The 21,596-nt window shown below is 51.9% G+C and overlaps 1 protein-coding gene across 5 annotated transcripts in view; it reads left to right on the forward strand.

Moving 5' to 3' along the window:
* RUBCN (rubicon autophagy regulator) overlaps positions 1-21,596 on the forward strand; it is a 29,801-nt gene that overhangs the window by 1,866 nt on the left and 6,339 nt on the right. The window contains exons 1-15 of one of the 5 annotated variants that reach the window (XM_068200566.1): positions 2,421-2,517; positions 8,598-8,751; positions 10,557-10,640; positions 11,587-11,746; positions 11,921-12,027; positions 12,596-12,736; positions 12,954-13,110; positions 13,346-13,894; positions 14,433-14,477; positions 16,345-16,440; positions 16,614-16,729; positions 17,208-17,409; positions 17,771-17,872; positions 18,638-18,712; positions 21,379-21,439. In XM_068200566.1, coding sequence (XP_068056667.1) covers positions 2,480-2,517; positions 8,598-8,751; positions 10,557-10,640; positions 11,587-11,746; positions 11,921-12,027; positions 12,596-12,736; positions 12,954-13,110; positions 13,346-13,894; positions 14,433-14,477; positions 16,345-16,440; positions 16,614-16,729; positions 17,208-17,409; positions 17,771-17,872; positions 18,638-18,712; positions 21,379-21,439 — 2,087 coding nt within the window. In that variant the 5' untranslated portion in view covers positions 2,421-2,479. Of the gene's footprint in view, positions 1-2,420; positions 2,518-8,597; positions 8,752-10,556; positions 10,641-11,586; positions 11,747-11,920; positions 12,028-12,595; positions 12,737-12,953; positions 13,111-13,345; positions 13,895-14,432; positions 14,478-16,344; positions 16,441-16,613; positions 16,730-17,207; positions 17,410-17,770; positions 17,873-18,637; positions 18,713-21,378; positions 21,440-21,596 lie in introns of those variants that run through there. The other 4 variants (XM_068200570.1, XM_068200568.1, XM_068200567.1 and 1 more) reach the window with 4 other exon arrangements.

The following is a 21,596-nucleotide window of genomic DNA, read 5'->3' on the forward strand; positions in this document are numbered from 1 at the left end:
TCTTTCTCCTGCTCACAACGGTCCCCTGGCATTACTGTCCACACCTCCCCGAGCTCTCTCTGGGAGCTGTGCTGAGGCTGCCGTCCTAAAGGTGGCATGACCACAGCATAGCTTGTTTTAGGGTCTGCCTGCTTGCCTCCAGAGGGGGAGCTCCATACCGAGACTGCAGGGACTGTATTGCAAATGCCCTTGGGTAGGGATAATTATTTCCATACATGACCTTGCACACGCCTCCTTCCAGCAGGAACGCTCCCACATTTCTTTCATTGCCCACATATTCCATATGTGCATTTGCTAAAATAAACACTCTGTGGCGAGTGCAATATCCCGAGTACCTGACACACAACGAGCTCCAGTGTGTGTGATCCCTGTCACAGCTCTGTCCTGCTGTGCTGGGAGATACCTGCACTGAAATTCTGTGCAGGACTTAAGAATGGGAGATCTTTCTAGGAGTGTTACCATGAAAGGCAAGAATAAGAGGAGTGAGTTAAGGCTTTCTGTCCTCAGCTGTGTCCTGTACTACAGACTGCTGACAAGGCCTTGCTCTCTCCATTTACACTCTTTATCCATCTCTTTTTAAATAAGGCCAAAAATGTGTTTCTGGATGTTCCTCTCGCTGCTTCCTATTGTCTAGAAGAGAATGGCTCAGTTACTGTCACAGGACACCTCCAGCTCTCACCAGAGTGAGAGATTTTCCCTTCAGGCAGGAGAAACTCGTGACCACAGTGCTGGAGGCTGACAGTTCCACCCTGTTTTCTTCTCTGTGTTCTCCATGGGCAGCAGAAGTTCAGACATGGAGTTTTGGACCCACAGATTTAAAAACTTTTGATAACATTTTCCCCCAGGTGAGACTGGATGACAAGTGATTGATGACGAGTGGGAGGTTCTTATAATCAGGCTACATTTCTAAAGCAAATATGCTATTGCCAGATTACCACGAACTACTAAAAATAGAGGTGACAAAAGAGGTATTTTTGAAAAAGCATTAAGTCAAATTCCCATGAGGCTGTAGGGTCCAGCTCCATCTGGGGACTGTGTCACACCAATAAACAAATGCTCTGTTTACTCCAAACAAACACATGAACTGCAAAAGTGGCAGATGCTACCTGTCCTCGTGACAAGTGAAAATCTGACAAAATCCAGATTTTACCAGATCCACGAGTTGTGTTTATTATACAAACAGGATGCCAGCTGCCTGCTGCTCAGCACAACAGAAAACCAGGCACAAGAGGCACAAGTTGTGATCCTCAAGAGTATTTTCTTTCTGTGTTCAGAATGGTTGGGGATCACGAAGGCAACCATGCAAACATCAGCTCTTGGTTTGCTGTGTGGCTCTCAGGAGTGTGTCAGCATCCAGCCAAGTGCCAAAGCTTCCACATGGCACTGAGAGCTACAAAGAACAAAATCAGATCTGTTAGTTTTATCTGCATGCTCCATTTCACCAGACATGATAATCTAACAATCGCAGTGGTCCGGATGACTTGATTTCCTCCAATATGTTTACTGTGAGAGTCAACACAGTCCGATGCCCTGAGAGATAACGTGCCATGTACAGGCAGTGGTTTCAATCACTGGGCTCTGCAAAAGGAATTTCTGCCTGATGACTGGATTCAAGTTGTTGTTCCACACTCGTATACAATTATGATGCATGAGGAGTCCCGGTCTCTTCATGAAGCACCTTCTGAAAAATACATTATTGTTGTTATTATCAAGAACAGCAGTACAGAACCTTGTATCCCTATGTGCTGTGGAAGTACTGTGCTGGTAAAATGAACCGCATAGAAAATGTCAGGTCAAGGGGTGCTTTTTCATGTAGGCAGCACAGAGTTATCATTTCAAGTAACAGTTATGGGGAATTTCCATTTTACAAATGCCTGGCTTTGCTTTCTGAGGCATCAGACAACTCCAGAGACGTATCTAGGTTTTCTGTCTGATAATAATTTGTCATTGACTATTCTCAGTAGAAAGAGAGCGGCATCGCTTTTCCTTTTTGACGTTTCATTTCAGTGCACTTCGGCGGAAGGCACATCTCATTCTGCTGTATTTTTCACATCCTCCTTGCAGCGGGCGGTAGAGCAGAGCTCTCTTTCCGTTTCGCTCTCCGCAGTGCCCCTCTGGGACACGTTGCTTGTTTGGTTTTTTTTTTTTTTACCTTGCCGTCGCATCTTCCTCATCACGTCCAAGGCAGGATTTGGTGAGGGTTATTTCACGAGTCGTTGTGGGTTTTCCCAGCGCTTCGAACTCGGGGGGACACCGAAAGCTCCGGGGCGGGGGGGGCTGCAGCGGACCGCCCGTCATGGCGCCCGGGCGCCGCGGTGCACGCTGGGAGCTGTAGTCCGCCGCGGCACTGTGCGCGCCGGGGCGGCGCGGTGCGCGCCGGGAGCTGTAGTCCGTGGGTGCGGCGGCGGGGCGGGGCGGGCGCTGGCCCCTCCCGCGTGACGGTGTCGCGGTGGCGGCGGCGGGGCCGCGCGCGCCCGGGATGGAGATCGGGCCCCACGCGGGGCACGCGGAGAGCAGGTGGGGCCGCGCGCGGCGGGGCACGCGCGGGAGGGCCGGGCGCGGGCGTCCCGGGGGCACGGCCCGCGTGGGCGCCCGTTGGAGGCGTGGCACGGGGCGCGGGTGTGGTGCGCAGCGGCAGTGCCGGGCTGCGGGGCTGCGGGGGTGCGCCTGGGGGCGGCAGGGCGCTGCGTGCGTGTGTGTGTGTGTGCACGCGTGGGGCGGCCACGCTCGCCCGCGTGTGTCTCTGTGTGTGTGTAAGTGTGTCTGGGACGCGGTGCGGAATGTGCGAGCGGCAGCGCGGGTGGCAGCAGTGCCAGCGGGCGCGTGGTGCCTGGACAGCAGTAGGGATGCGCAGGGGGTGCTCCGGAGAGCTCACGTCCTGCGTGGGCGTGTGGGGGTACCCGTGGGCGAGCAGGGAATGAACGTTTGTTCATCCCTCGTGAGTCGCATCGCTGTTTGCAGAGCGTGACACTGCCCCCGGCTCGGTCTCTCGTGGGAGGAAGCACACAGTGGGCCGGGCTGTCAGAGCCATCACCCACCCGAGGCCAGCACATCGCTCTGCTCGCTGCCGTGGGACGGAGTCTTGGCCACTGGAGGGGCAATGATGGCCACGGATGTGTACCGTCAGTACCTGGTGCTCTGTCCCCACTCTGTCCCCCATCAGCCGTGGCCAGCACAGCAGCTGCCAGGGCTCTGCCTCACACGCCTTGAGCTTAAGGGTGAAACCACCGCGCCCTACCGCCGTGCTGCCAGCCTTCAGGTGGCTCTGCAGTTTGCTGCTCTGGGATCCTATCTCCTGTCCTTCGTGGCAGTCATCTGCATCCTCTCTTCTAGGTGCTGAACAGAAATGTCTTTATTTATCTCTTTGTACCTGAAGGCGAGGCTGGTGGTGAGCATGGTGATCTCAGCTGTGTGGTCTTCATATGTGCTTCAGGCCTGGTGGTTTTTTTGGTAGCATTTATGAGCAGCAGAGGCTGTTTCCTGGAGGTGTTTTGATGGCGAGTTCTATTTACTTCAGGTTTTCACATGTGCAATGATTTTGCCCTGGCGCTCACAAGCACAGGGCGAATGTTGGATGGAAATTGGAAGTGTTGGCTGGGGAGGAAGGAGCAGCCGGAACTTGATATGGGAGAGAAGCATTCCTTATCTGCGGGGCTCAGCCAGTCGCTCTATTCCTGCTTGCCATATCAGCTGGGAAAATGCTACTGGTGCTTTTAATGCTATAGCACAGGTTTGGGGTGCCTTCTGATCTGCGCGGTTCGAGCTGTTCTCCCTCTTCACTAATGCTTCAGACACAGCAGGTTCCAAAAGGTAAAAGGAATTGACTGCATTCACTGCTTTGTCTTTCCACGCTCATCTTTGTGCATTTTCTTGCCTTTGCAAGCACAAGTCCTGCACTACCAGACTCTGCCGTCGTGTGACTAATAGGGCTGGGGTGGTGCCACCCCCAGCACTCCCACAGGGACAAGGAGGGCATCATCCCCCACTGGTGCTGGCACATGCAGGAGCCTGCTTGTTCTCCTGGCTGGCACTGATGCCTTGGGGAGGATCCAGCATGGGCCTTACACTGCCTTGTCCTTTGTGCGATGTGGTTAGCATTTTTATTCCTAGTGAGGTGCCATTTCACACTGGATTGTGGCAGTTACCAATAGGGAATATACAGAGATCACTGGATCCATCTTCTTGTGGATTACAGAAAATGCAGAAGCAAAAGTTGTTTTGCTGAAGTCCATCCTTGAGTCAGCACAGGAGAGGAAAATGAGGATCTTGTGCTGGATTTTTCCTCTTAGCAGCAGGTCTAAAATGCATCAAGTGGCAGGGCTGTAATGCCAGTGTCCAGGGAGGACATTGTTCTTGGGGGCAGGAGGGTTAGTGCTGTCCTGCTGGGCAGGGAGCAGGGCTCTTGGTGTGGTGCGGAGGACACAGCAGTCCTGGGGGGAGCAGATGGGCCAGTGGTCAGCTGGGCAGGTTAGCAACGAGCTGACACCTTTGTCTCTGGCACCAGGAAGACCCTCAGGGACAACAGGGCCAGAGGAGAGGGTTCCTGGAGGGAACATGTGCTGTGAGCAATGGAGGGATGTGAGCAGCTGCTGTGGGGATCTGCTCTGCCTGTCACTGCCTCTGGATGCATGCATGCTCATCATAGGCAGGTCTTGTGCAGACTGAAGCCCAATGGACAGTACCCTGGGTCAACAAGTTGTGGTCATCTGCTTGTGAGAGACTTAGCCAGATGAGCAGATGAGCTATCTGCCATGGGAAGGTTGAAAAACACCTTTAATCCCTATTTTCTTCCCTCATCCTTTGCCAGTCCAGAGCAAGAATGCGTCAGCAAGCAGCACATCTGAGCTGTGTTTGCTGGGGGCACCTTTTGTGGTTGTGCCCCCATTTTATATCAGTGGCAGCTTTTAGCATGGATATGAGTTACACTGCGTGTTCCTTTTCCAGCCAGCCTGCTCAGCTATTCCTGCCCATCCCTGCTGGGCTGGCAGAGCTCTTCTGGCTTCCTCTGCCTGTCAGCCACTCCCCATGACTGCAGATGAATTGCACGAAGCCTGGCTTTCTTTAATCCCTTTTCCCAGCAGTGCTGAGCCTGCTGGAGGAGCAGGCGGGGGAGTCCAGGGAAGGGGCTGCTGGTTGTCTGGGAGATCTGGGGATAGCGAGGCGGGAGCAGGCTCTGTGCAGGGCAGCTTATGTGGAGTCTTCGGTTTCGCAGGAGGAACTGACAGCCAGCACAGGAATGAGTGTCCTTAGAGATTTGTCAGAAGTCCCTCCATAACCTCAGCATCCTTAGCCCAACCTGTTTATTGTGCTAAGAAGGATCAAGAGAGTCTCCCAGGTGGAGGTCAGGATTCAAACAGTCATTGCTGGGTGCCTCCTGCAGAGCACAGGAGATACACAGCAGATGATGTTTGCAAGAAACATGAGCTTCATTTTTATTTTTCATTTTTGAACACTGGCTACCTGTGTGATTCTGTTTTGGAAAGTAATTAGGGTTTGGTTTTATTTTAAATGAAGAAGTCAGCAGCATGGCTCCCTGCCTCTGCTGTGAGTCAGGTTTGCTGACTAGGACCAAGAGAAGTTCCTACCCTTGCTGGCATGGAGGGGCTGAGGAAGCCTTGGAAGAGCAAGCAGCATTCCCCGTTGTCAGCAGTGGCAGCATTAAGCCATTTCTTGCTACAAGGCTGTATTCTGTGTTTTATCACTCCAGTGCAAAAGGTTCAGTTATGTTTGGGACAGTTCCCGATGGCACGTTGATGTTGCTGTACTTGAAGATGGAATTTGTTGTGGTAAAGAAAGGAGACCCAGTGCCAAGTTGGGTGGTGGAGCTGGTGGATCAGAGGTTGTCTTTAAGGGAGGAGAGGGATGCAGCTGAGATCTCACTGCTGCTCCACAGCCCCTCCAAGTACCCTTGGCCCTTCTGACTGGGGGAACCACCCTTTGCTAGATCAGGAGAGCAGAAGCATGTGTGGTTCTTGCAGGGGAAGCTCTGGTCTTGTTCTGTGACCCTCTGGGGTATTATTCACTTTGCCTTACGGTAAATTGGGATGTTCTCATGATGTAATATGAATTTGCTTTACCCCATGCCAGGCTTTCTATAGCACTAGCAAAGGAGGATTCTCCTTATTCAGGAAAAAAACAGATTTCTTACTAATGCTCTGAACACCAGCAGAAAAGGGAACTTGGGCTTTCTCCATCCCTCCTGGCAGGGGAGCAAACCTTGCTGCTAATTCAGGGTTGCCCCAGAGTCCAGTCAAAGCTGAAATGTGGTTAGCTGTGCTCTCTCCATTTCCTTTCCACCTGCAGCCAACTATATGTGTCCTCATGTCTTCAGCCTTGTGTCGCTGTGTGCTTTTCAGCATGTTCCAGCCCAGAACCTGCTGGGGTTTGGATATCAGAAAGGTCTTATGTGTCCAACTTGTGAACTGCTTTGGGCCAACAAGTCCCATAGAATGCTTACTGTCCTACCAGGATTTAATTCACTTTTGGTGGATTCAAGATCACCTTTGCAAAGGTGCTTTAATGATGTGGCTTATTCTCTATGTGCTTCTGTGTTCAATGTTTTAACATTTTGAGATTATTTTGTTCAAGGATTGCTTACCCTTAGTTTCTCCATGCTAGGAAAGAGCCACGGATCCTGGTTTCTACCTCTTGAGATGCACAAGTCCTTTAATGAGACCAACTATTCATTTGGAAAGGCACATCTCTGTGTGTGCTACCCTCACATCTTTGTGTGCATCACCTGCTTTTTATAGCATGAATTAACATGGGAGGGAGTTCCCCTGACTCACTGACTTGGAATATCAGTGGCGTGGCTGAGCTTTCACTTACGTTTCCTAACTCTGAGTGTTAGAAATATCTTAGGGAGGCGCTGCTGATGTTCTGAGCTCAGTGGCTGCAGGTGCTCTTTGACCAGGGACTGCTGATTCCTCTCTGGGCGCCCACAGCCAAAGAACATCTGCATTGCTCAGGGCAGGGATGGGAAAAGCCCATAAATTCAGCAGAGCTGGATCTTTTTTTTTGTGTCTTCCCAAGCTGTATCTCCTTCAGGAAGCTGCCTTTGATTTACATCTGCATTTTTCTTCAGTCTCTTCTGAGATAAAGCCCCATGCCTATTTAGGTACCACATGAACATACACATGCTGCCACATGCACTGCAGGTCTGGTTTAGAGCTCTGGTGCTGTCAGGGGGACAGGCTTTGCTGGTGGAATGGGTTGGTTTCTGTGTGGTTTAAGCTTAGGTGGGCACTGGAAGTGGTGATGTTTCCCTTATGAGGAAGTGAAGTGAATGGGCAGCTTGAAGTAGAGTCAATAATTAATGATTAATTAATCTGCTTGTTCAACTAATCAGTTTGGCGGTAGTGAACAAGTCTCAAAAAGAGAATATTGGTGAGAAAAGCTTTGTTTTAATTACCAGGAGTATGCGGCCCACACTTTGATCCCCAAGGGATGGAAATGAGAGCAGTTTTAAATAATGCTATTTATTTGTTTTCCTTCTTTTTCCCCTTGTGTTTTGGAAATCCAGTTTGGTTTTGGCTGTGGGAGGGATTAACTTCTGAAACACCATCTTGTTTCTTTCCAAGAAAGAAAGAAGATGTTCATTCTAAGGTATCAGTTAGGGTGCTTTTGTTACAAACCTTGCAGACACTTTTTTCTTCTTTTTTTTTTTTTTTTTTGTTTGTTACTTACACTCCTAACAGTACCTTGCAACATTCCTATTCTCCTGAGAGAGTGGTTCCTATTTGAATGTGTTTTTGACAGCTGTTGTTCATCTGGCAACATTGTCAAACAGCTTGAGTGGGAACCTCAGTCACCCAAAGCTTCCTTCCCCAAGCTGCTTTTCCACAGTCAAATGATGTTACCTCTCTACACCATCGCTTCTGCTTTGTGGTAGATAATGGTGATTTCTTGCTGTATGCAGAGCAGCCAAGGGGGATGATACTGATGAACTGTTGTGCATACTCTGGAGCTCACCAGCAGTTTGCTAATCTCTGTCCATAAGATGATAATGTTTTTGCAGGTTGTGCCTACAGCAGGTCATGGCCAAGACAGCAGCTGTACAGCTGGAGATGCAGATGAAGTGTCTTCTCCCTGGGAGAGGAGCACCTCTGCATCCTGACAGGACTGGAGCTCTTGATGTGATGTGCATTGCTCAGGGAGTGCTGCTCGGTGAACACAGGGTCTGCTCAATGTGGTGGCCCTCACACGCTTCCATAGAGCTGCTGTGCTCCTGAGGGCCTGCTGCTCTCTTAGAGAGAACATGTCAGTGAAGTAAGAGCCTGCTAGAAAGTTAATCCCTAGGTTTTTTTGGCCCAGACTGGGCATGTGGTGCATTGCAAGAGCCATCAGTCTGTTCTGTCTGTCTCCTGGTGCTGGCTGCCACTCATCAGAAGAATCATTACAATATGGCCTATTGTCCACAAACCATGTATGGGAGACCACAGGGATGCACCAAGTGCTTCAGCTCACCTTTGCTAGTTTCTGGGCTACCAAAGGTTTCAGCCTGAACAGAGTTCCCTTCAAGAGAGTGCAATACCATGTTCCTGTTGTGAAGCTCCTCTTGCTGTGTCTCTGATATATCTTGCTGTGCTCCTGTGCAGGAAAGAGCACTGGAAGCTCCTTGGCAACTTGAAGACCACAGTGGAAGGTTTGGTGTCCATCAGCAACCCAAATGTCTGGTCCAAGTATGGTGGCTTGGAGCGGCTCTGCAGAGACATGCACAGCATCCTCTACCACGGGCTCATCCATGACAAGGTATGGCTCTGTCCTGCCAGCACAACTGTTTGTCTGTCTGTCTGTCTGTCTGCCACAGCCTCAGTGCCTGTCTCAAGCAGGTGCTGCAGCTCACTTCTGTGCTCATAGCAGAGTGGGCACAGCACTTGTAACCGGCTGGGAAGTGATCCTAGCAGGGGCTGAGCTTGCCTGGTAAATGCTGTCGTTGGCAGAGGGACCTGGGTGCACGTTCTTTCTATCTCATCTACTTTCAATATGGTTTTTCTAAGTACTTGTGCCTCCTGTGCTGAGGCCAGCCCCTCTCTCCTTTCTTTCTGCTGCGGCCAAGTGATTAAATTGCATTTGCAGTGAGTCAGCCCCGTATCATCTGCACTTGGACAGATGATCCCCAGCGAGGCCTGGCAAGAGAAACCTCGCATCTTTACTGTTTCTGGTTAGCTGTGTTAGTAACAGGAGCTGGCAGCCAAACCCACGCTCTGTGTGAATGGCATCACTCTTTCCAGGCTCTTGTTGTGCCTGCAGTTGCTCACCCAGCCTTCCCCCATTCTGTGGCTGCCTGGAAGAATTTCTCTTTCCCACTTGTGGGCAGAGGCTGAAAGATCTCCCCTTTAGCTTGCAATTACCAGCACGATTTATTTACAGTGGAAAGCTGAACAAGGCTGTAGGGCTTGCCTGGGGACAGGCTTCCCATCAGTGGGTCTGCCACCCAGAGAGAAGAGAACAGCACAGAGGAGCCCCAGGCAGCTTGCACGGGCCAGCTGGGTCCCAGATCAGGAAAACTGCACCTATGCAGTGCTGCACCCAAGCTGAAAAGCCCCCAGGAAGAGGCAGACTGGCAGGTTATCCGAGCAGGGAGCTTTGCTGTCTGGATTTATTACGTTTTAGACAGCGTTAGTTGAGGTGCTGCTCTGTTCCTGTTAGTCCCCAGCTGCATGGACCAAGGACCTGCCCTGGGAGATGGACAGAGAGGAGCTACCTTGTCCATGTGAGGAGTGCAGTGCTCCCTTCTGACAGACCTGCTATTCACAGGCTTCAGGAAGTGAGGTTTAAATGATTTATACTAGTCTGTCTGTTGGTAGCAGTTCATGCCAGACCTGCAAAGCAGGATGGTGTGTTACCTTCCTCAGTGCTTTTACTGTAGGCAAAGACAGCTCTTCCACTCAGGAATGTCTCCTCTGATCAGGCATGTGTGACACCAATCAAGCTATAGGAGTTGCAAAAAGAGGCCCATAAAAATACAGCTTCCTAACAGCAGTTGGCTCATCGTTGCTCCAGCAAAACATTTCCATTTACTTTTTATTTTCTTGGCAGCTTCTTTGCCTACAGTTGGGAATTAAAAAAAAAAAAAAAAGTGAAAAAATCCATATGTACACATTAAGAAAACTAGGGTAAGAGGTTTTTAAACTTTTGAATTAATATTATTTGTTTGTCCAGAAAACCAAATTCAGTCTAGAAAACTAAAATTGCCATGTTAGTTTTCTAGTCTTATAAAACAAACTACTCCCCTGCCAAACCAAATAAACCACCAAAACAGAAACCATTCCTCTGTCACTTGTGAAAGAGGAAATAGGGATGGAAGTAAAAATAATCCGGTTTTTGGTGGAGACACTTTTTAGGTCTTTGCTTACAGCCAATAGGGTGGAGAGAAAAACAGAAACTCTGTTGCTGTTCCTCTCTAAGGGGTAGAATAAGTAAGAAAAGTCCTCATTGTCTGAAAAAAGCTGAGGCAAACATTATGGCCTCTCATGGCAGCAAGGGGCTAAGGGGGATGTGCTCATTTAACTGGCACTTGGGAGGTGGCACCTGACTGTGCCTGTCCTGGGCAGGTGTGCTGCAGACAGAAGGATTACTGGCAGTTTGTGAAGGACATTCGCTGGCTGAGTCCAGGCTCTGCTCATCACCTGGAGAAGGTGGGTTCTGATGGGGTGGCCTTGTGTGTCTGGTGGGAGGGGAGAGAGCAGCTGGGCTGGAGCCTCACCCGTGGGACAGTGCTGCCTGGGCTGTTGTGAGTAAAGTTGCTCCATGGCTTGTGGAGGCTGACGCAGCCGTGTTTTTGGGTACAAGCTGTGTCCTGGGAACTCAGTGTGGCTTGGGCTGAGACAATTGGCTGCTTATTTCTCCCAGGCCAGTCTCTAATTTTGCTGGGCTGGGTGCAGCAGGCATCACCAAGGGAACTGGCACAAGCAGTGCTTGTGTGTGTTCAGGGGTAATTCATGTGTCTGTGCAGATCTCTAAGGGCCTGGGCTGTCCCATTTCTGGGTTTTGGCTTCAGCATGCATTTATTCTCCCATTTGTGACTTGTGCCAGCCACTGGCGTATGGGGATGCTCCTGGTCCTTGGCTGCCCCGTGCTGAAATCCATGGTTCCTGCCGTGGATGGGCACAAAGGGCTGGCCACTGGTGGTCCCTGTGTCCAGCCTGCTGCTGGGGGAAGGGGAGTGTAACTCCAGTCCAGCTCTGCAAGCTGCAGCAGCTCAGGCACTGCCACAGCCTTTCCCAGTTAATGTGTCAGCAGGAAAATGACTGTCGCTACTGGAGTCAGATTGGATTTGGGAGCTTGGGGTTGCTCCAGGTCAGGGGCAAGGCTCATGGGTGGGAGAGTGTGCAAGAGAAATTCATTGTGCTGGTGGCTGTCAGAGGACTTTGGTCACTGGCTGACCTTTGAAGCATTGTTCCTGCCTGGTGCTTTTGCCTCCCTGGTGGCTGAGGAGCTGCTGGGACATGCCCTCTTTTCTGCTGACAGTGACTGGCACGTGAAAGCTGCTGTTATCAAGGGGACCAAAGCCATGCGGTAGAACAAGCCCTGTTCCCCTTGTTGCCTCTGCTGCCTTAACCTGTGCCTGACGTCCCTTTCCAGTTCATCAGCCTGCAGGAGAGTGGCCAGCGTGACCCCGAGGGCCCAGGGGACCAGGCCATTGCACAGCTGTGGCTGCAGCACAGCCTGCAGTGCCACTGCCTGTCAGCACAGCTGAGGCCGCTCCTGGGGAACCGGCAGTACATTAGGAAGTTCTACACAGGTAAAGAGCAATGGGCCTTTTCCTCCTTACTAGGAAAATATCTAGCTGGTGGCATTTCCAAGCTGTGTGGGAGTGAGGGAGGACTGCAGAAAAGTTGGTTTGCATGTGAGCAACTGGTGTGTCAAACTGTGTGGGTGAGAGGGACTCCCTTGAGCAGCATGTTTTTTTCCCCAGATACTGCCTTCCTGCTCAGTGACGCCCACGTCACGGCCATGCTGCAGTGCCTGGAAGCTGTTGAGCAGAACAACCCCAGGCTTCTGGCTCAGATCGACACCTCCATGGTGAGTTGAGGTCCCAGATTTTACATCTGGCTCTCCCCAGATGCCAGCTGGTTGTGGCTGCTTCCTCAACGTCACATTCAGGATATACGGAGCCCTTGGACAAGTGGCTGGACTTGGCACTAGTAAAAGTTGCTCCAAGAGGGGACGAGAGTGGGGAACTGGTCCTTGTCCTGCCTGTGTGACCTGTAAGGGGTCAGGGTGGGGGAGATGGCTGTGTGGAGCCTGTAGTGGGGCACCTTGGTTCAGGCTTGCACCAAGGATTTGAGTAGAGGACCTGAGGACCAGTTCCTTGTAAGAGGCATCTTTAAAGCCCTCTCCAGTAGTCCCAGGCTTCAGGGCCAGCATGCAGAGCTGCCTGGTCATGAGGGACAGTCACCCTCTTGAGGGGATGGGCAATGCCCCAGGACACCTGGGTGCCTACTCCTGCTCATGCCAGTGACCCCCTGTGCAGCCCTCCACCAGCTGCCCCCTCTCCAGAGGACAGAAACAGCAGCTGCCTTCTTTGCACAGAGTCCCCAAAAGAGAGCAGTTAGTGAGGCTTTGTTAAATGGGGGCTGTGTTCTTTCAGCTGGCCGGCACGTCACTGCCGTCCCTGTGCGCGCCAGACCCTTGTGCTGGGACAAGAGACATGTGTGATCACAGTGCTGAGGGACACAAGAGCCGTCTGCCGGGAGCGCTGGCCTGCCTGGATCATTTCACTGAGAGCCTGGTAATTTCCCAATGGGAATCTGTCCTGTAGCTGTGAACAAAGAGCTGCTTCCCTTCTGTGCTGCCATGTTTTTCCCTCCCCACCCTCGTGTTCCCAGGGCTGCTGCATTGTTTGTGGTTGGTGACCAGGCATTTGCAGATTGATCCCTTTGTGTTGCTGCTTTTTCGACATGTAGCCCCATAGATGCTGATTTATTGATGATGCCACCTCTCTTCAGCTTACCAGGAAGAGTGACAATCCATCTCCAGTGACCAAGAGTCAGAGCCTGACTGCCCTCCCTGCATGCCCATGTGTCCCTGCTGCCCCCTGCACTCAGCAGCGCTGCTTTGGGTCCTTCTCCAGCCTCCAACATCCAGCCTCCTCTGGCCTCTCAGGTATCGAGGGTAGGCTGGGGAACTTAGGGTAGACCCAGAAAAGACTTTACCTTTTTATCTGCCTATGTATCTGTTGGGGTGGATGGGTATGGAAGACTTCTGCCCATGATGGGAGGGAGGGATTTGCCTGTGGTGAGTGGGCATGTTGGTGTGAAGCCACAAGCTTATAGCCATTGGATATGTCTCCTTGTCTCCTTGTGCCAGTACGTGAAATCATGTTTCTGCCTCTGTCCAGACAGGAGACCAGTGAGTTCCTGTGGCAGCTCCAACTCCAGCCAGCCCCAGGAGCGCTGCCTGTCCACTCGGTCCTCCTCCTTCAGTGAGGGCAGGTCCCCTCTGGAGCAGCCCAGCTCTGTCACCCGCTTCCACGTCCCCTCACCCAAAGACCCCTTCTCTCCAGCCAGTGAGATGAGTTCCAGCACCACCAGCCAGAGCGAGGATACTTGGACAGGGAGTCAAGATGATCCACAGAGTGACGTTAATGACGGGCCAGAGTACCTGGCCATTGGGAACTTGGGACGCCGGGGCCGGGCATGCAGCAGCACTAGCACCAGCAGCACCAAGAGCAGCAGCTCTAAACTCTTCTCCTCCAGCAGCTCCCAGAAGCTGGACTCAGTATCATCCCTGGGGGAGCAGGGGGCAAGCGGAGGTGGCAGCAGGGGCCTGAGCCTGTTGCGCCGGTCCAGCTTCTCGGAGGGACAGTCTTCAGCTCCACAGGGCATCCTCAAGAAGAGCCATGTGCGCTCACACTCTGACACCAACGTGACTTCTGGGAAGTTGCACGGTAATGGGACAGTTTTTCTGGGATGGCTTCTGGGCGTGGGAGTCCCTGGTACCAGAAGACTGATGCTGGCCACCCCTTGATTCCATGGATCACATTGGAGAGAGGGACAGTGGGCAAGTGGTTGGTCGTTTCCCTTAGCTTTTCAGCTCTACACTGGAATGATGGGATGATATCTTGCTTCCCAGAATGCCCTGGACTGGACTGTTACTGGTATTGCCAACTTTTACTAAAATCTTAGGAAATGGCAGTAATGCTGTTGTTTTCCACTGGCCTTGCTTGGCTGGGATATGGGACTGGGGCCTGGGCTCATCCCACTGGTAGGATGTCATCCCACTGGTAACCTGCTGGGTTCTCCTGGGGTCTTGAGTGAGTGAGTACATGGGGGTGGAGAGAGTGGGGTGTGAGGGGACACCCAGTTTGTGGGAGTTTGCCCTGATGCTGCCTTCACTGGAGAAGTGGAAGTCCTTGCTGAGTAGTAACCAGTCTGTCTCTGTTTTCTCTCCCTTAACGCTGCCCTTCTCCTCCTCTGTCTGCCCAGGAGGCCTCAGGGATATCACCATTATAATAGAAGATCCAGTGGCAGGTTTGGGAGCCAGTATAACAGCCTTTCATTAGTGATCATTGCATCAAGTTCAGGATTGCCATCAATCCATTAGTGTTCATTTAGAAAACCAAACAAAAAAAAAAAAAAATCTGTTTTTACTGTGTCCCAGCTGATGCTTTGAAGTGTTCTCTGGTTTATGCATGTGGCCTGACCAAAGATCCCAGCTTGGTTTGTGGAAGCAGTGGCCCAGACCCAGAAGTGTTTTCAGCTCCCCTGCATGGCGTTAGGGAGCGCTGGCCACCAAGTCTCTGAGCCGCATCCCCTGCCCTTCCCTCCACCCACTGCCTCCGGAGCCAGGAGAGGTTTCCTCTCTTACCTAGTGAATAAGGGCTGGCAGCTAACCAGACATGGGCTTGGACGTCTAATTTTTCTTTTTATTTCATGGATCTGTGGCACAGGGAGGTTTGATGTTGACTGATTTCCAGTGTATGTACCCACAGCTGAGACTCCTGGATGCTCTTTTGAGCTCAGGGCGGGTTTTACCCCAAGCAGAAATGCTGGGGTGCTGCCATCCCTTTGCCCCACGTGCAGAAAAAGTCAGCAGCTCAAACAAAAAAAAATGGGCTGTTTTGTTTTGCATCCAGTGAACCGTGGCACTGGGTTTGTGAAGCTCACGTCTGAGTGCTGAGGGTCCTGTGTCTGGGAAGGCTCCTCCCTGGGGGCGATGGATGTTCAGAGAGATGTGTCCAGCCCTGTGTCCTGCTCCAACAGATGATGCTGAGCACTGCCTCGCTTTACCTTTCAGCAGTAGGCTCCATTGTATGTGGCATTCTCAGGCATCAACCCCATGAGGTGGTTTCTGTGTTGAGGTGGCTGCAGGACACCCTGTCAGGCTGCCCTGAGTAGCTGTGAGAGTCTCCTACACTGACAAGTCTTTTGCCTCCCAGCCTGTGGGGTGGGTTGATCCCAGGCTCCATCCTGGTGGCTGCTGCTTCATGGACTTCACAGGGAGAGGCTGGTATCGGTGGGCTCAGGAACCTCCAGCCACATCAGAGTTATGTCACAAAGCTGGGAACAAAAGTGAGTAGGAGGTTGAAGGGACATGGTTGCCCTTCTGTTATGCTCAGGATTGTCAGCTGGCACCTGCCCTTTATCCAGAGCTGTATGCTCCTGTTGCACTCAGGCAGGGTGTTTTCAGTCTCCTTCAGCAGTCCTCTGTCACCCAGGCCCTCCATCCAGGTGCTCCCTGGGGCCATGGCTCTCTAGAGCACCACCTGTTCTTGGTCTCTGGTCGGGCCAGATCCTGGCAGTCTCCACTGGCTCAGTCTGGCAGGGAGTTGCACCGCAGTGCGTGCGAAGGGCAGAGCCCTGCCCACAGCCCATGTAGGTCACCTTGAGCACTGCACCCAGGCTCCAGCGCTGTGTGTGGGGAGTCCTGGCTTATAGTGGAGCAGGAGCATGTCCTTCAGATGCCTCCTTACACTGGTGTCCAGGCTGCTTTGCAGGGCAGGGACCCCCACAGATCCTTTGACTACTCCTGTTTCCCTGTTCTGGGGAATAACTCTGCCCTCAGAATGCTCCCTCAGGAACAAAGGTCTGGCAAGAGGTACTTGCTGGAGCCTGTTGTGTCCCCCAACTCTACTCTGGGGTAAACAGAGGAAGGCTCAGGACATGACTGTTCCATGATCTTCTCTCCTTCATTCCCCTTCTCCTGCCTGAAATGCCTTTCTAGTTTTGTTTCCTCCTGGGCTTGCCCTCAGCTGTGGCATGGAGCAGGAAGATGTTTCTCTTTATTTCCATCCATTGTGCCTGCGTGTGTGATGCCGAGCCCCTTTCATTTCACCCTGTGCAGGGGCAGGGCGCCTCTGAGGTACTGACGTGTGCCTGGTGTCACCTTCCCTTCCAGAGTCCCATGGTGATCCAAGTGGAGGGAGAGGGCCTGTCTCTGCTTCCACACAGAGCAGTGAACTGAGCACACCCAGCTCCCTCTACATGGAGTATGGTGAGTACAGCCAGCCTCCGTGGGGGCACTCAGTCCTGGTCAGGTTCCTCAATGGGCTGCAGTGTCCTCAAGTGCTGGCACCTGCTTGGGGGATGCTGTCTGGGTGCTGGCAGGACTTGGTGGCATGGAGATAGCAGATCCTTCCCTCATACCTGTGTCTCTTGCATTTCTAGACTCTGGACAGTACCTGAGCTCAGGGGAAGGGATGTTCAGGAGACCTTCGGAAGGGCAGTCCCTCATCAGCTACCTGTCTGAGCAGGACTTTGGAAGCTGTGCAGACCTGGAGAAGGTGAGGGAAGCAGCAGCAGCAGCCTGTGTGCATTGGGGAATGTATCTTACTGCAGGTTCAGGGATACTTCCTGCCATGGGGAGAATAATGCCATGGTATTGCCTGTTGTAGAGCTGTGCACAGAACTGCAAGGCTGAGCTCCTCGGTGGTGTCTGGTAGCTGGAATCTGTCCATGTGTCATATACATGGCATCTTTGCAACATGCTAGGGCCCCTCAGGGCTGTGCGCTGACCCCCCCGAGTGGATGTGTTGCACATCCTGTTTGTAGGATGCCTCTTGTATTTCATGAGTATTCCGATGCCCAAGAAGACTTTGTTTTCTAGGTACTCATAGAAGAGTCATATTTTGACAGAGATTAACATCTTTCTGCCACCATCCATGAGTAATAAGCTCTTACCTGGCATAATTGGGGAACCAAATTTTACCAAGTCTTCCTAGTTTGTACAAGGTATAGCCTTGAATGCTTTTGCTCTTGCAGGAGAACGCCCACTTCAGCATCTCAGAGTCCCTGATCGCTGCCATTGAGCTGATGAAATGCAACATGATGAGCCGGCAGCTGGAGGAGGAGGAGGAAGACAGTGACAAGGAGATCCAGGAGCTTAAACAAAAGATTCGCATTCGGCGCCAGCAGATCCGCACCAGGCACCTGTTCCCTACCTGCCAGGAGCTGGGCTCAGACAGTGAGTGATGTGTTTTGGGCTCATCAGCTAGTGGGATGTGGGTTTTCTGTCCATTGCCTATCCTATAGCTACCTGCCTGTCTTGCCAGTTCCTTGTAAACAGTTAAATTGCTACCAAGGTGGTGCCAAGATTTGTGAAACTGCTGCTACTGAAGACCATAATGTGACAGATACCATCCATTGATAACACTGCTGGCACTGAGTAATGGAATGTCATTTCATTTTGAACCCGTAGTGTTTTCCATCCTTGAGATCCCTCCCTCCTTTCCCTGGCCGTACCTGGCTAGCCCCATCTCCCATAGCTGTCAGTGACCCTTCAGAGCACTTCCACTGATGACCTGGCTGTGATGCCTTTCTCCCAGGTCTCGTGGCAACAGACAGTGGGTCCCAGTTCAGTTCCCACGGCTCCATGCGGCTCTCTGACTCTGGCTCTGCCGAGGATGTGGAAGAGTATGAGATCCGAGGTAGGAGGGAATGGCTGTCTTGGCTTCTTTCATAGAAACAGACTTGTGGTGTGGTTGTGTTGGGGTCAGTCCTGCTGAAGAAGACCCTGTCCCTCTGGCCTTCAGAATGCCTTTTCCCAAACAAATGGCTGAATTCTGAGTATAAGCAGAGCAATCAGTTTCCCTCATGTGGTGGCATGACTTTCCTTCAAAATCTTCTGTAACCCTGTCACATTCTGTGCCTCTGGCTGGTAGGTGGTTTCCATTCCATTGCCTGGTACACACAGCTGCAGTCACAGCAAGAGAGGTGAGAGAGCTGCCATCCTCTCTTCTCCTCCCCAGGTGGAAGGAGCCATAGCTCTGACCACTTATCTCTTGGATGGTGGGTGTTGGTCACATCCCAACCTGCCAATACCTGTAATCTCTGCTCCTGGCAGCTTGGGTGGCTGAGCTTATCACCCACAGGAGACCAGCCCAAGTCCCTGGCCTTCAGAGCCTTGTTCATCCTCTGAAGTGGATGACTTGTCAGCAGTACCTCCATCTCTCCTACCTTAAAAAGAAGATGGAGTTGTCCAGTCTTCAGCTTTAAACTTCTTGTCTCCTGACTCTTGGCAGCAACCTCTCCTTTCAGTCCATGAGGGTGAGGTTTTGAGCTCAGTTTTGTAGCCTGTGGAGGAGTGTGTGAATTCAGTTCTGGGCTCTCCTCGTGTGAGTGCTGCTCTTGTTTTATGCCCTTTCTGGCTGAAGCACTGAAGTCAACTGTTTTGTCATCACCATGTCATACAGATGGTAACGATGGATCTAACCTGATTCAAATGTCCAAGAACGGCCTCTCAGTGTCAATGGCTTCCTTGTTCTCAGGTACCCTGCAGTGCTCCCTGGGCACGCGCGCGTGTGTGTGCAAGGTGTGTGTGTGTGTGCACGGGCACACTTCTTTGAAATCTGCCTGGTTGCAGAACTGGCAATTAGTTCCAGTATCATCCAGATGTCAGCAGGAAAAGTTGTGACAGGATGATGTGGCAGGTTTGAACAGAGCGGACGCAGAGGAGTTCTGCTGTGTGCTCCATTCCCCAGGGCATTTTGCCGTGCAGTATTTTTGGATGTATCAAAAAGTGCCCGCTGTGGTGAAGACCTGTCTTGCCTGGGATAGGACTTCACAAGACAGTGAAGCTCTGTAGATGTTGAAGGCTGAGCCTGGGCTGAATGAGAGCAGAGTCCTCTTCAATGTGGGACCAGGACTCCATCCCAAGTGCCTTGGAGAGCATTATCCTGTTTCACTTAGCAGAGCTGGCTTGCAGTAACTTTGATCTGAAGCGCAACCTTCCTGTTCTGCTCAGACTTGACTTTGAGTGGAATCCGTCTAGAAAGAAGTTCTGGGGGGAGAAGTAGTGAGATCAGACAGGGCACAGGCAGTTTGCTCATGCTGGAGGTCTTGGTCACTGGGATCACATGCAGCTCAGTGTTTTTATTGTTTACAGTAGTACTAGGTCTGGTCTGCTGGCTGTGTTTAAATAACCTTCGTATGCTCCCTGTTTGCTTTAGCAAGGGAACAGTCTGCTGGGTTGCTGCTGATCTCTCCTGTCAGGTGTTCAGCACCAGCACATTGCTCTTGCTGGGTTTGCTGGTGCTCAGATCTTTCCTGTCAGCCCTGTTGTGTTCATAGACCAGGCTGTGATCCTGGCTGAGGCTGGCACATGGGGGGTGGGGTGATGTCCTTCGATTTGGGGGCTGTTCACAAACTTCCTGGGGACTATCCCGCTTGATAGCATTGGCAGGAGAGGTGTTTTGGGTAGCTAATGAGGATTTGGGGAGTGTTTGCAGTTAATGTTGGGAAGTGAGCGGTATCAGGATTCCAGTGTTAGCTCCCGTGGAAGCCTGGGGTCAGATCTGGCTCTCTCTGCCATCTCTGAGACCATGTCAATCCCTGGGTGTGCTGGCTCTGCCTCTCCGTAGCACCTGGCCCACTCTGTGCTCTGTGTGTCCCCATTTGCTCGTGTTCATCGTAGTCTAGGAGCATGCAGGACCTTCCTGCGCAGGGCAGAAGGCACCAGAGCATGGCAGGTGTGTCTGGCTGGTGCCCTACAAGGTTGTGAGGCTGTTTGCCTGAATTTCCTGTTTTCTGCAGGTAGAATTCAGTTTGCATGACATAGATATGTGGATTCCTTAACATTAGGATGCTTTCCTCTGCCTGTTTTAGCAATGGATGTCAAACAATGAAGGCCAAATATCCAAGCTGAATTTCAGTAGTGTGAGTCTGTAAATTAGCAGGACTTGCTCCCTTTGTTACAAGGGCAGTCCTGCTCTCTGTAGAAAAGCTTGGGGCAGGGGGACACTCTTTGCTCAGTCTGTCATTCCCTTGCATCACAGGCTCTGATTCCCTTGGCCTTAATGTGCATTTGGTGCCTGGCTGGGATCATGTAGGCTTTCTGCAGATTTGTGTTAGTCAACCTGCTTGGGGTAAAGGAGCAGGGACCCTGAGCTGTGCCTCCCCATGCCAGGCACTGGGGCAGGGGAAGCTGCAGGCTTTTGTTTGGGGGTGGTGTGGTCACTGCAGACCATTCCTAGAGCTCCCCAGAGGTACAAAACAGCAGACCTGCTGGGATGAAGGCTGTGGCTTTGGCCACTCTTGGTCTGTCCTGACCTGTAGTACTTTCCCCTTGCATACCTTCTTCCCTTTTCTGGGAGCCTTATCTGCCATGAACCAGGTTTCTGCCTGCTTCTGTCTGCGTTGTACGACTGGAAGTGTCCTGACATAGGGGTTTTCTTCCGTTGAGATGGATTCCCTGTTAGGGTTTAGCAGCTGGGGTGAAAGAATGGTGACTGGTGAAGGTACCACTGGGTACTGCCTGGTACCCGAGCTGCGGGGCTGTAGGGATTGAGGGCTGTAGGGAGCAGGACTGCAGTGTCCTGCACCTTATCTTGGACCCCTCCTTCCTCAGGACATGAGTCTGTGACCTCTGCAGAGGGCTGGCCTCATGGCTGCTGGCCCTTTCTCTGCAGGGATGCTGATGTGTCTGGGCAGTGCTGGGCACAGGCTGCCAGCCCTGGCTGTGCAGTCACTGACAAGCTGTGGCATGGCCAATGTCTGATCTTACAGGTTACAGTCAAGTAGAGAGAAGGGCTCTGCATCCCATTGCTAATTCCTTCCAACATCTATACTGTGTGTAGAGAGCTACTAAACCTTCTTGCTAACCATGCAGTCCTGCTCTCCAGGCTCCTATGTGTGTTCTATTTCAGGCCATGTTACTGCTAGGACTTGGTGTGTGACCTGTACCAGCAGCCACTTGTCTCCCTCAAACTTAAAGCTGGCTGTTCACAGCACCCCACCGTGCCTTTCCCTTGTAGTTCTGACAGCTGACTGATTAGACTGCACCCCTCCTTGCTGCTCAGTGCCACCAGTAGAAGTTGATGCTGTAGTTCACATGCTTTTGAACAGCTTGATGAGTTTTACCTTGAAGCTTTGGTTTGAAATGAGTGCATCCCCCAGCCCCGTCCCGTCTGTTCCACCTTGTCTGTTTGTGATTCAGATGCAGACATCAAGAGGCACCCAGACTCCAGCAGGAAGTCCTTTCTCTCCTCGGACTCCATGTACGTCTTCAACCTCATGGTGACACATCTTGGTACCACGTTCTCTTTCCTACCCAACTCTGCTCTTCCATGTGCATCAGTTTCTGTTTTGCACTGGAGTAGATATCCCTCCCATCCTCCTTCCTTCCCTCCCTCTGTGGGGACCCTTTGCTTTGTG

The sequence above is a fragment of the Anomalospiza imberbis genome, chromosome 10, assembly GCF_031753505.1.
Source record: "Anomalospiza imberbis isolate Cuckoo-Finch-1a 21T00152 chromosome 10, ASM3175350v1, whole genome shotgun sequence".
NCBI lineage: Eukaryota > Metazoa > Chordata > Aves > Passeriformes > Viduidae > Anomalospiza > Anomalospiza imberbis.